Raw genomic sequence first — 13,883 nt, forward strand, 5'->3', positions numbered from 1 at the left:
TTGGCCTGTTTACTAAACCGGTTTCATCATGGTTGTGATGTCCTCCCCCCACCCGTCAGGATGGTTTCAAACCGTAGGAGCCCGAGATGACTGGTTGTGTATCTGTGGCAACTTTCTCATACTTCTTCCCCATTAGCCTGTCTGCATTTTGTGACGAGTAACACGATGGAACACGAAGTGTTATTGGATACGATATATTCACTCTATTGGTGCTACACCACCAGCCCACCACCTATCACACCACTCATCGCCGAGATGGCCTACGTGACAAGCAAGAGGTGGCAATCAGTCAAGCCGGGCGCCTAGCGCGAGATGGGCTCTGCCGTATCACGTTAGGCAACGGACTCCTCCATCCGCCTTCGGTGGCACTGTCGGCAGTACCATATTGAAAATGTCGATTATCAGGCCAAGTTGCAGAACGATAAACCGCAGCTTTCTCGTTTGGGCCATCACCAGCAAGGCAGTTCTCGGCCTTGGGTGAGTTCCGATTAAACCAGATCAAAAAAGCGGCCCAATGCCAACGCCAACCCAACCACTATGAAACGAGCACCGGCTTAAAGCGGCCGAGGAAGAAATGCAAAATGTAAACAGGCCGTCCATCGGAACAGCTTCATGGAAGTAGGTCCCATACTACTTGCTGTGACGGCGCTGTGACGGCCCTCTTACGACAGCTCAGATCTCGATGGTGATAGATCCGATTCCACGGCTCACGCACGCCAGCATAGACGTGGCCTTCTCCTCTTCGGTGAGTGCAGTGCCCCGGTGGTCTACGCGGCCTCCCTTGAGGCTCACGCGGCAGGTTCCGCAGTTGCCAACGCAACAGCTCGAGTCAATGTCGCCAAATTCCTTCTGCAGACACTCGAGGAGGGTCTCCTCCTCGCCCACTCTGATAGGCTTGCCCCCTTTGTTGGTCACGACGGCCTCGAACGGGTCACCCGACACGTCCGCCTCGAAGATTTCAAAGTGCATCTCTCCCTCCGCGATGCCGCGTGCCCTCGTTTCCTTGGCTGCCTCGTCCATGAGCCGTTTCGGGCCGCAAAAGTACAGCTGCGAGTTCCACGGTATGACCTCGATAATGCGGCGGATATCCAAATCGCTGGGCCGCGGCCTTGTCGTAGATGACTACACGGTCGCTCCGCTTGGTCAGGCGCTCGCGGAACGGCACCTCGTCGGCCGAACGCACCGCATAGTGCAGCTTCACGCTGAGATTGATGCTCGCGTAGCACTCGATCAGCGCCAGAAACGCCGTGATGCCCACGCTTCCGGCCACAAACACATGATGGCTCGCCGCACTCGCGAAGTGGTACCGCACCCGTGAAGCCGCCCACCTCGACCTCGTGCCCAACCACAGCCGTCTCGTGCAGATACCTCGACCCGCCCCGACTCTTCTCATCCAGCGCCACGCCCAACTCGAACCGGTTCCGATCCCCGCCCACCACAGAATACGCACGCACCAGGCCATTCCCCAACCTGACCTTGACATGCGCCCCAGGCTTCAGCATCACCTCCTCCCCCTCCCCCTCCTTCCCCTCACCCAACTTCCGCACCGCCTCCAGCACGAACCCCTCCACCCTCCCCGTCTCCCTCGTCCTCTCCACCACCCGAAACACCCTCCACTTCTCCTCCCCAGCACCACCTCCCTCCCCACGCTTCTCCCTCTCCGCCCTCCTCGCCCTCGCCCTGCTCTTCACCACCCTCCCCCAAAACGCATCCCTACACTCCCTCCCCAGCACCTCCACGCCCGCCAGCTCCTCATTCGCCTCATCGTCGCCCACATTCCGGTGCAGATACTCCTGCACGCGCTCGACCGTCCATTTCGGGTGGGGGCGCTCGACCAGCCGGATGGTGTCGCCGGCGCGGATTTGCCCCGTCCGCAGCACGCGGAAGTACCAGCCCGTGCGGCTGGTGCGCCAGGTTTGCGGGGCGAAGTTCTTGAGCTGGAAGCGGTGGTTGAGTTTGAAGCAGGGCTGGCGGGGCAGGCTGACCTGGAGGAGGACGGGGGGCGAGGTATCGGAGTTGGTGGGGTTGGGCGGGGAGATGGAGACGATGTCGCCGATGCAGAGGTTGCGCTCGTTGAGGTGGCGCGTTACGAGGTTCTCGCCGAAGCCGCCGGGCTTGAAGGCCTCGGCTGCGGAGGCGTACTCGGCGCGCCAGCTTGCGTAGTGGGTTGAGCAATCTGTTGGGTGGTTAGTATTTGGGGTTGATACGCGCTTGGGTCATCAAGGAGAAGGAGGTAACTTACATCCGTGGATGGCCTTGTCGATGCCGCCATGGAAGGTCGGGTCGTGCTCGTCGCCCTCGAGACCCAACTCCGTCACGCGCACTGGCTTGTCGTGCATCGACTTGTCAATGCCTGACTTCACCGTGAGTCCAGGCATGGTCTTCATCTTGCCTGTGCGGACCTCGAGGATGGTGTCGCTAATAAAAGGGGCGTAGAGGTCTACTTCCCCATCCCCAGAAAGGGGTTCATCCTGCAACTGATGTGGCATGTTGCTAATGCTGTGAACGTAAATAAAATGTAGGTAAAGAAAGATGAGATCACATTAATTAAAGACTCCCTGAGGCTTATCAAAGATCACTGATGGTATTTATTTATACAGTGCTGCATGGCCTGCGTGCGCCCTTCATTGACTTCTTGTGGGGCAAAAGAGAGTTCATTTTTCTGTTTCGATTTCTGACTGTCCCAGAACAAGGAACCCCGATTCCAAAGTGGTCTGACTAATCACTGCAACATCCCAAAGGGAACAAACAGTGCCGCTTTATACACAACTTTAATCCCTGCGTTGTGATGAGCTGCGTCACGCTGAGTAAGGATCTCATTGTTCAAACATCAAACCGCCCAACCGCAAACTTGCTTGGATTTTCTCCTGATTATTTCCCGTTGCTTGGGAAACAACTTGTGGATAGGGGGCGGCGTAAGGGGTACAAACAAACCGGCCCTTTTCAGGATCATTCGGCGTTGCAGATTCCTGGGATGGGATACTACTCATGACAAGCGGCCATACCATGGAGAAACCAGCGCAATTTCCCGGTGACCAGTCTGTGTATGAAAGCCGAGGGTTTTACACGTACGAAATCAGGCTCTCAGGAGCCGGTTCCATCCATGCCTGAGCTACAGGTTTGATCACTTAGCAGAGCGATCAAGGTTTCAGGTTGGGGCAGAGCTCATGAAAACCCGCCGATGCTCTGCCAATGCAGGAAAGCCACGGCCCACGTTAGGCTGATGATGCCCAGGCGAAAATGTCGAAGCTTAGGTCCGACCAGCGCGGGCCAGGCGTGGCACCTTCATAGCGAGATATGTAGGAACTGGCCGGGTAGTTGCTGATCGCATTGCCGAGATATGACCTACTGCTCACGAGACGGCGCCGGCGAGCGACGAAGGGTCCGTTTTTAGCGCACGCACGAGCAGGGGTTCGGAGTCTCCGAAACAGTCCCCCGTTGTTGTGCCACGATGCCGAAGACAAGAGAGACCAGACACGAAGGGGAGCCCATCATGGTTATTCCTCGCCACATGCGCAGACCTTGGCGAGTACATGAAGAGACCAACCGAACGAGCTCTTAGGTGCCAGATCAGCTCGGATGTTTCAATCCTGGGAATTGGTTAACTAGCGTCACTTTCAACGGTCCCGATTCGATGGTTTTTATAGCTCATCTCGTTGCTACCATGCCAATAGTTACTGGTACGGCAGATATCAGGGTAATGAAGCCTGAACCATGTCGCAATCGCCAAGGTCCGAAGGGAGGTAACATGGCTGAGGCAGAGCCGGTATGGCATCCAGTATACTTGTATGATTTTGACACCGAGTTTCCTAATTGGCTTAGTGACGGATGGGGGATTTGGAATGATGACCAAATATTCCTATTGCGCGTCTTTTGTGGCGTGTCAGCGGCTAGGTGCACGATGCGAATTCAACGTGAAGGAAGAAGGCAAGCACATGACCAATTTCTGATGCTAGCGCCAGAGGACAGGGAACCTAAGGAGGAGAGAGAAAGAAAGAATCCCGAGCCTCGTGATGATGATGAGCAGGGGAGGGAAGCAGCAACCACGGTAAAACCTCTCCGAGCGGGGCGGCCGACTGTGTAAAATGCGGAGCAAGTCCGAAGGAGACAAAGGTAACCTGACCCCTCAGTTGGAGGCTCAACTGAGCTCTTAAAAGCCAAGAATTGCCCCCACTATTTCGGGGAGGTGAGGTGGGATAAGTAAAATAGATGTTTGAGGATGGTGACTTCAGGTAGGGAGTTCAGTCTGCCGGCATACCCTGTTTCTTTCCAAATTCACTGTCCATACATACCCCCAAAACCCAATCAAACGTGCCAGACACGCAGGCGAGAATGCATAGGTAACTAATGTGGAGAGGCTGGCTGCATAATTGCATGATTGAGGAATGCAAGCAGAGAGCTCCAGGCTCCCTTCGATACCCTAACCCGCTTCCCTTGCTCCATCCCTGGCCCCTGCCCCTGCCCCTTCCCTTCTCCCCCTTCCGCCCTCCCTCCCCCCACACCTTTTTTCGTTGATCCTCGACAAGCTATCAATCCGCCAAGATCGTGTCGTGGAACGCAGAGCCGCATGCTAGCCCTGCTTGTCAGTTGTTCGAAACACAGGTTCTCTGGTGATCTGTGACCCCGTGAGTGCTGTCACCTGTGTTTCCCTAGGTCCTTTCTCGTCACCCCGAACGAAAAATGACAACCACCACCCTTCGCCCTGCCTTTGAGGGCCCCCCTGAGGCATCACCGACCATTCATTTAGATGGAAAGGCTTGGTTTTGTTATTGTTAAAGGGTACATTCAGTCCCGAATTCTTGACGCCACCCATGGCCCATTGGGGCTCTGCTCGGCCCGGAGCCTTGTCTCCCCGTTGTATAACTGGAGAGGGGGGCGGATTAATACCCCCCAGTCCCCTCTCGGGGGTAGTGTGGTGCGCGAGGTACTCTCCCGAGGAGTCCCGGCAGTTTGGGGATTTTAGAAAATTAAAATACCAGGCAGGAAAATAAAACGGGGGAGGTTCAGTTTTTGGTTTTTGTTTCAAGACTGGCCCCCAGATCACCCTGAATGGGCCGGTAAACGCAGGCGGACATCCGCCATCGCCAGCATCACTTTTACACCCAAAATTATACAACCCCCCCCCCCCCCCCCCCCCCTCTCAATGGTAATCGAGGCCTTCAACCTCCAAGTGAAAACCGGTCTCTCTCCGCCCCTTCTACCGGGTGCCATGTCGCTCGTCCAGCTGCCCTACGAGCTGGTGGCTTTTGTGGTCCAGGATCTCGACCTTGCCGACATCCGCAACCTCAGCTATTCGTGCAAGAAGTTTCGCTTTTTGGTTGAGGAATCTCAAATTACAAAACAGCTACTTCAGGTCAATAAACTTGCCCCCAGCATGCTCAGAATTGGTTGTGTCTGGTTGTGTCATTGCTAATAATTTTGCAGTCTAGAGCTCCGTATAGCACAGAGGCTCGTGATGCTCAAAAGTCCGAGAACCATGCCGCCGGCCTGAGGCGTTTGATCAAGCGCCAGGATGCCATCGCCTCGGTATCTCCCTACGCGGCTGCTATAGTCGCCGTCACCCAGGAGTGGATCTACGAAAACGGTGTGCTCTGCCACTTCCTTGATGGCGAGTTATGCATTCTCGACCTACATCACTCCGACGACTCGGAGACCGTCGTCGTCCTTCGGAAGCTTGCCCGAGAAGTCATCCCTGAGGCGCGTGCATCCCACAGGTTCAAGCTGAAGCTGCTGTACTATTCGCACGACATTATTTCGCTGGCGTACTCCTTCCGCAGCGCCGACAAGCCCGGTTTCAACCACTATCTTATCGCTTTCAAACCTCTAACCGGCGAGATAGTCTGCGTTACTCCCCTAGATTCCATCTCCAAGCTCTTTGTTCGAAACGACGACAAGTTTTTGGTCTATGGTATTACCTCCGAGCCGGACGAGCAGGGCAACGAGATATGGGATATCAGAGCTTTCAGCTTTGAAAGCGGTATATGGCTGCCCGACCACCTCGACCTCGACGTGATTGGGACAGACATCGGCTCGACTGTCTGTTTCGAGATCTTCGATCGCCGCTTCTACATCTTGTCGAGCCTCCGGAGCCTGAACGTTGAGGAGGTGGACTGGGTTTCTTACTATTACTGCCTCCGGTTCCCACTCATGCAAAAGGACGGGTTCGGGCGCATCGAAGAGCTAGACCCTGCCCCGAATATATGGCGGAGAGACCAGACTGAGGGCCCCATTGACGACAGATGGACCTTCCTTCGCTTGGTCAAAGACGAAGCCACCGGCCAACTCAAGGCTGTCGAATCCCGGAAGGAATGGGTGAACGGCCGGATCATAGGGAGGCGTACATGTTATACCACCATCATCAACTTCGACGAAATGGCCGAGGAGGATGGCGGGTCGGCCATCTCTGTGACTAAGACTCAACAGGGAACAGGCCCGAGGAGGTGGCCGCGAAGCCCCCACATGGTACATCCGGAGGACGACGGATCCGCCCAGGGTATCACGCTCACCAAGTGCTCCGTGCGCTCCTACTACTCAGGATGCCAGACCGCCATTGATCTGGTGGACGATTCTGGTTCATTCGATCCACGCGATCAGCAACTGCGCTTGCGCGGGAGCACACGCCGTCCCTGGACGCCGGGCGAGTTGGCCCAGTCGAGCCTCCCGGCAGCCCCAGAAGGGGACCAGGACGACGAAGCACTTCAGCGGCAGATCGACAACATCTACAAGAGTAATGCCAGCGTCTTCTGGCCACCAAAGAAGGATCCCGCGGTGGACGATCCCGCTCTCGCCCAACTGCACGCAATCCTCAACCCACCGGGTTTCACCGGCAACACTCACGGCAGCTGGGATGAACGCTCCATTGTTTACGCCACTGGCCGCGTCGACAAAGGCCTTAAGGCGCTGATCTTTGTGTCTTGGGACCCCTCCATCCGCTTAGCCGACACGACGCCATATCCGGGTGACTTGGGCATCGACAGACCGGAAAGCTGGGCTTACAGCCCCATGCCCAGCCCCGCGCCTAAGGCTCCTATGGAAAGCAAAGATGAAGGCGAAGACAAAGGCGTGGCGGACACTGGCAATCGAGACACACACTCGAGCGGGGCCAGTCAGCCCAGGCCGTTGTTGTCTTGGAGGAAATTCCAGCCTGCAATGTATCGGGGCATCTCCAGGGGGTTTCACTTCTGCCGTTGAGCCATAAGATCCCTCTCCCCGCTGCGGGACTAGCCGATTCAACCTCGCGCTGGGCCAGAACGGGCAAAGAAGTACCCTATTGGTCTTGGAGGGCCGCCGAGGAGATCTCATGCAGGTCATCATCTGATGGGGTTTGGGTTCACGGCCAGACGCGGTTACAAAAAAGTAGCATATTGGGCTGGGGCGGTTTTGTAGGACCGAATGGGCCGATATGCAGAAGGAAAAAATTATGGCGCAAAAAGCGGGTGGGAAGGGAAAATGGAGATAGAAGGAAAAGGGTGGAACGGGGAGACAGCGGGGAGCAACTCGAGACACGTTTGTGTGTGTTTTCTTTTTTCTTTTTTCTTTTTCTCCCCATGGGCAGATGGTCCCATGAAGTTTACGGGAGTACATCCATCGGTACGTTTCGGCAATCGGAATAAGTATGTAGTACATGCAAAAGTAGCTTCGGCCTTTCCCAAGCGAGCAATTGCGTGACGAGGCTCTGCCCCGATGCTACATACCTAATCTATTGAGCCGCGTGACAATCGCCTCATCCCTCAACAGCCTCACTTGACTTGCCCCTCCCATTCTTTGGGGGTTTCATTGTGCCCGGCTGTTATGGGAAAGGGACTGCGAGTTGTAAACATGCTATTTTGAGACACGGTTATCAACCATGGAAGGACCCCGCAAACTACAGGTTATAAATGGGAACTGCAACTTAATATCAGCAATGTCACTCAACCTGCTTCTCCATGGATGGATCTCGCCTGATAGGCAGCGACTTACAGAGCCCCTACGCTCCTGTTCCACAGATGCCCGCGCCCGGCATCTTTCAGCAAACAGCCGTCAAATGTTACATCACGCCCCCTTGCGGGAGAAAAGTTCAGAGAGCCTTGCGGGAACACTGCATGACGAGGCGCACTTGGCCCGGGTTTTCCACCCGAGGCAGACCGGAGAAATGGAACACCCTGGATGACACGACAGACAACCTTGGCGATGGCCAGTTATTTCGTTTAAGTCCCGTATGTATGTACATAGAAGGCCGCGGAGAGCGGAAATCCCAAAGCGACGATTAAATTTCTCTTCCACAAGTTCCCGTTTATGCCTCAGTTTCGCATGGGGTCCGCGGCTCACCGAATACCATGGTTAACCACATCCCCTTCGAACTGATGTATTGCCCGCTCTTGCTTCCCTCATTCCCACCAACCATCACCTAATCGGTGCTCCCCACGCTGTGAGCAAGGCGTGGCGTGGGGGGGGGGGGGGACATTTGACAAACTGGTCAACCCGCCGATGGGAAGAGACATGCAATCCGTGGGAGCCATGATGGGAGTATCAAACCAACAGCGTTTGTGAATCCCACGTGCTAGATAACGAACCAACCAGCAAAATCATCACCACCTCTCCATTCCCCAAAATGAAAAATGGTTATCTTCGGTCAGCCGAATGGGTATTGTGGCTTCTGATTTGGCGGATGAAACAAGCGCCGCATACAAACCCCCATCAAAAGGGACGTCGACTTCAGACAACTAGCTCTGAAACACGGCAGCTTCACAGTCCGTCTAAGGATCACCATTGGACTCCCACGTAAGGGCTGTCAGCCTGAACCTCTTAATATTCCCCTTCTACCAACTCCCCCAACCCCCACAGGTTTTGTTTATCTAGAACCTCCATAGTAAACGCCACTGGTATAACGAAGGTAAATATAGCGCATAACAGAGACACACGCACACGCAGACACCACAGAAAACACACAGCAACGCCATCGCCTGCCAGAATCCAGCCCGCTTTCTTCGAGTCAGTTACGTCACAGACAAAAACCACAGCGCCACGCCATGCCATGCCATGCCATGCCTCGCCATCTCTCCTTGGTACCCGCCCCCATTCCTCTGCTCCCCATGACACACAAGTCCATCTCATACCCCGTGAACCTAACCACACACCCACAAGTTGACAAGGCGCTCATCCCACGCGTGTGGTGTTGAGGGCCCTTGTCCTGCCTTGCCCCCCCGCGCGCCCACACGAGCCCGTCCCCACGGCGGAAATAGAACAGAACAGGGGAGCATAGTACCCCCGTCATTGGTGCTCTGCCCACCTCTCTTCCAAGGACGAAGACGAGACAAGACAGGTCCCCCCTTCACGTGTTCAGTTGTCCGTCCGCTCGATCTAGATGTCCGATATCCTTTTTTCCCGGAGTTATCGGCGTCGGCGTTACGAATTCAACTGCACATAATTCCCTATTCACCCACAAACTAGTCAGTCACCCGTTCAATCAAACAAACCAGAAAAAAAAAAGAAAGGAGTATAACCCACCTGGAAACTGCCCCTCCCTCCCCTGCACCCGTCCCGTCCACCACTCATTCCCATTCTGCGTGCGCGCCACCACCTCAATGATGTCGCCCGCGCGGAAACTCAAATCCCCCTCGGCTTGCGCCGCGTAGTCGTACAGGGCCGTAACCGTCTCGACCTTGGGCGCGGCGGGCGTCGCCGACAGCCGGCTCGGCTTGGGCTTGGGCGGCGGCGGCTTGGACTTGGCGGCGGCAGCGGCGGCCAGCGCGGGGGACACGGGGCCCGGCGAGTACGGCGGCGGCGGGTGCTCCGAGGTTTCGCTTTGGCGGGGTTGCCAGGAGGGGCGGAGCGCGGAGGGGACGGGGGATTTTGCGCGCGCGGCTGGGGCGGAGGTCGTGGGTACGGGGAGGGCGGCGGCGGCGGTGCCGGCGGAGGGGGCGGGTTCGAGTTCGGGGGTGCCGGTGGGGGAGGGCGGGGGATGGTCCCGCGGTGAGAAGGCCGGCTGTTTTGGGGCCCTCGAGGCGCGGCTTCGGGCCGTACTTGGGCGGGCGCTTCTGGCCGCTGGTCTTGAACTTGACGATGGAGAGCGCCTCGGCACGTTCCTGCACGTCGCCGCGCTTCTTTAGGAAGGCCTCCTCTACGTCGAGCGTCAGGTCAAAGTAGCCGATATCTACTTGCTGCATGCGCTCGTGGAGGGTGTAGAAGATGTTGAGTTGCATGTAGTAGAAGGACTGGAACAGCGGTTGGATAAACTCGCGTTCCAAAGCGAACAACTTGGGCAACTCTTCTTTGAGAAGGTCGTTGAAGTAGTTGAATTCCTGGGTCGACTCCTCCAATTCGTTCTCGGCCTTCCAAGTGGCTTTCTCGTCCTTAGCCGTCTTGTCCTTCTTTTCCTGGAGCTTCTTGAGCGTGGCGCGGCGGCGGTCGTAGTCGAGCTTCTTGTGCTCGCGCTTTATGGCCGTCTTGCGGATCACCTTGATCACGTCGAGAAGCTCGTCGGCCGGCCGGATCACCCTGCTCTCGATCATCTCGAGTTCCGGCGCCAGCGTCTCCTGCAGGTCCTTAACCACGGCCTCATACTCCTCGCACGCCCGGATCCCCTCGGGGTTCCCGTGCACCACGAGCGAGTCGGGATCCGACATCCGGCCGCTAATCGGCTTGTAGATCTCGGTCATAGCTTGGGAGAAGGCGATCTGGTGCGCGAGCATGCCGTTGATGGCGTCAAAGTACTTTCGACTCTCATCGTGCAACCGCTTTGTCTCGGTCTCGAGCTCGTCGAACCGGCGCTCCGAGTCGATGTAGACGGCATCCTTAGTGTGCTCGCCAATGTTGAATTTCACCTTGAATTGTTGGGGTGCCTGTAGTCGTGGTGTCCGAGGTCAGTTTCTTGGAGCATCCATGGATGTCGCTCGGCTGTAGGGTTGGAGGAAGAGACGGTGTCAAACTGGATGGAAACTCTAGGGAAGTTTAGGGCACTGCGGGGCAGCAACAAAACTTACGCGAGCCAACCCCTTCTGTAGACCCTTAAAACTCATTCTTTGGCGATTATTCGTCTAGATTGGTGGGATATGGCTATTGAATGGAAAACGCGGTCCTTGGTTCGTATTGAATGTTGTGAAGTTGTGGTCGGCTTCGGGGCCTCTGTGGGGAGTTTTAGGGGACCTCTCTCGAGAATTGCGCCTGACGGCGTTCGGGGCGATGACGATGTTCTCGGGGCGGAGCCGGGCTTCAGATTTCCTTGGCTGATGGAAGGTGGCGCTGCCGGCCGCCAAAGACCGAATTTGACCCTCTGCCAAGCCTGAGCTGCTGCCAATGAAGTCGTCCGGTTCGGGATTGAAATGCCGAGCACAATGAGACAACACGTTCAGGAGTTGATCAACTATTCATAAGAGTTACGAAGTAGTTAGATGAGTTGTTGCTTGATCTTGATGCTGCTTACTCCGGCGCGTTGGTAAGATAAGTACGCTAACACAGTCCCGTCCTGGCAATCCCGGCCGCAAATCGCAAAACTGACCGCTCCTGTCGAGTTCGTCATTCTTGGGGCTGACAGCAGACAGAATCCGGCGATTTATGTCCGGGATCGGTAAATAGTGGGGGCATATCCCAATAGAGCCAACCAGAGGCCAGAAAACAACACCCATTGGCGACTTCTTTGGATGCCAATCCCACCTTTCCCGCAGTGGGGAGACCCGCCACAAAACCGATAGCTCCGTTCATCCCGCATTCCAAGCCCTGAACTTTTTCTCCTGGGCATCGCCATCGTCACGAACCCCACGTTATCATGGCCAATATCGCACCATCAGTCCTCCGGCAGGCGTCGCGCCTGGCATCGAGGACATCAGTTCCGGCCGTAACGCGGCGCGGCGTTCCAATCTTATCGCGGCCGACGACCGCTGCGGCGCGCAACACCTGCCAGAGGTGTTATGTGACCCAGAGCAAAGCCGACCATGCGCAGGTCCAGGTGGACACAGCTATCCGACTAGATAGAGCCGAGCTGGAGAAGGCGGGAGCGACACTCGAGACGACTCAGAATGGGTCAACGACGCACGTCAGCCCGATGGCTGGTAAGACATCGCCGCGCGCAAACCGAGCCGGATAGAGCTAATATCCGAGGCTAGATGTCCTAAAGCAGGCCGTCAAGCTAGACGAGGGCCAACGGCCCATCTATCTCGACATGCAGGCCACCACACCACTAGATCCCCGGGTTCTCGACGCCATGCTTCCATTCTACACCGGCGTTTTCGGCAATCCCCACTCGAGGACACACGCCTATGGCTGGGAGAGTGAGCATGCCGTCGAGCAAGCCAGAGAATACATTGCGAAATTGATCGGCGCGGATCCCAAGGAAATCATCTTCACCAGCGGCGCCACCGAGAGCAACAACATGAGCATCAAGGGCGTGGCCAGGTTCTTCGGCCGGTCAGGGAAGAAGAAGCACATCATCACCACTCAGACCGAGCACAAGTGCGTACTCGACAGCTGCCGGAACCTGCAGGACGAAGGCTTTGAGGTCACCTACCTACCCGTCAACAACAACGGACTCGTCGACCTCGACAAGCTCAAGGCTGCGATCCGCCCCGAGACGGCGCTTGTTAGCATCATGGCTGTCAACAACGAGATCGGCGTCATCCAACCGATGGCCGAGATCGGTAAGATTTGCCGGGAAAACAAGGTGTTCTTCCATACCGATGCGGCCCAGGCCGTGGGCAAGATCCCGCTTGATGTCAACGCCATGAACGTCGATCTGATGTCCATCTCATCCCACAAAATCTACGGCCCCAAGGGGATAGGTGCGTGCTACGTCCGCCGTCGGCCGAGGGTTAGGCTGGAGCCCATCATCAGTGGTGGTGGGCAGGAGCGTGGTCTGCGCAGCGGAACGCTTGCCCCTGCTCTAGTTGTCGGCTTCGGAGAGGCGTGCCGGATTGCGGCCGAAGAGATTCAGGTACGTTTGCATCTCCCCTTAGCCTCCCCTACTCGAATCATTGTTAACGGTTCACAGTATGACCACAAGAGAGTCAAGTATCTCTCAGACCGCCTTCTCAACGGCCTTTTGTCCATGGGAACACACCAACCAGAACGGCGACCCCAACCACTTCTACCCCGGTTTGCGTGAACGTATCGTTTGCTTACGTCGAGGGCGAGTCCCTTCTCATGGCGCTCAAGGATATTGCGCTATCGTCGGGCAGTGCATGCACATCAGCATCGCTTGAGCCCAGCTACGTGCTGCGGGCGCTTGGCAACAGCGACGAGAACGCCCACTCCAGCATCCGGTTCGGCATCGGCCGGTTCACGACGGAAGCTGAAATCGACTATGTCCTGAAGGCGGTCAAGGAGCGCGTCGGGTTCCTCCGTGAGCTCAGCCCCCTGTGGGAGCTTGTCCAGGAGGGCGTCGACCTCAACACGATTGAGTGGACTCAGCACTAGTTTGGAATTTCAAAGGAGTTTGAAGGGACTGGTGGGTCGGGCGTGGATTTTGACAGGACACATGACAACGGCGAGCAATGATATTCGGCCGTATCGGGGGGCAAGCGAGTAAGCAAGCAAGCAATCTGTATCATATCGTGTAATTTGTTGGCCGACCCAAGAGATGATGAGACCACGATCCATTGCACTTTACTCACCGGTACGAGTGTGACTGACAAGCTTCGGAGACGCCGCACGTCAACCATAAAGGCATCGTGCGATGGCCCGGTGGTGCCAAACGGGGCCCGGGATGCAAATGATTCGAAAAACGATCAGAACGAACCCATCCCATGTCGTCTTCAACAGTTGGTATCACCCAAACTATTGTCCCGTGACCGGCCTGAGGACGTGTGTCACACGGCCAAGGCATTTGTTTTCAGCCTTCTATGACAAGGCTGTGTGTGTATATGCATGTATGTAAGAAGCTCTTTTTGGACTCATGCATGGTAAGGTGTTTG

The 13,883-nt window shown here is 56.2% G+C and overlaps 4 protein-coding genes across 4 annotated transcripts; 2 read left to right on the forward strand and 2 right to left on the reverse strand.

The window, feature by feature from the left end:
- Window positions 1–672: 672 nt before the first annotated feature.
- On the reverse strand, window positions 673–2,489 carry CHGG_00550 (uncharacterized protein; the record flags this gene model as incomplete). The annotated part of the gene is made up of 3 exons (XM_001219770.1): window positions 673–1,122; window positions 1,275–2,176; window positions 2,243–2,489. 3 exons carry the CDS (start codon window positions 2,487–2,489, stop codon window positions 673–675), a joined length of 1,599 nt encoding a protein of 532 aa, XP_001219771.1.
- Window positions 2,490–5,143: 2,654 nt separating this feature from the next.
- Window positions 5,144–7,191, forward strand: CHGG_00551 (uncharacterized protein; the record flags this gene model as incomplete). The annotated part of the gene is made up of 2 exons (XM_001219771.1): window positions 5,144–5,353; window positions 5,425–7,191. The coding sequence occupies 2 exons, from the start codon at window positions 5,144–5,146 to the stop codon at window positions 7,189–7,191; spliced, it is 1,977 nt and encodes a 658-aa protein (XP_001219772.1).
- Window positions 7,192–9,560: 2,369 nt separating this feature from the next.
- Window positions 9,561–10,997, reverse strand: CHGG_00552 (uncharacterized protein; the record flags this gene model as incomplete). Its single annotated transcript, XM_001219772.1, has 2 exons — window positions 9,561–10,820; window positions 10,962–10,997. The coding sequence occupies 2 exons, from the start codon at window positions 10,995–10,997 to the stop codon at window positions 9,561–9,563; spliced, it is 1,296 nt and encodes a 431-aa protein (XP_001219773.1).
- A 746-nt stretch (window positions 10,998–11,743) lies between these two features.
- On the forward strand, window positions 11,744–13,386 carry CHGG_00553 (uncharacterized protein; the record flags this gene model as incomplete). The annotated part of the gene is made up of 3 exons (XM_001219773.1): window positions 11,744–12,026; window positions 12,081–12,904; window positions 13,099–13,386. 3 exons carry the CDS (start codon window positions 11,744–11,746, stop codon window positions 13,384–13,386), a joined length of 1,395 nt encoding a protein of 464 aa, XP_001219774.1.
- Between the last annotated feature and the right edge of the window lie 497 nt (window positions 13,387–13,883).

This window comes from Chaetomium globosum, genomic scaffold (genome assembly GCF_000143365.1).
Source record: "Chaetomium globosum CBS 148.51 scaffold_1 genomic scaffold, whole genome shotgun sequence".
NCBI lineage: Eukaryota > Fungi > Ascomycota > Sordariomycetes > Sordariales > Chaetomiaceae > Chaetomium > Chaetomium globosum.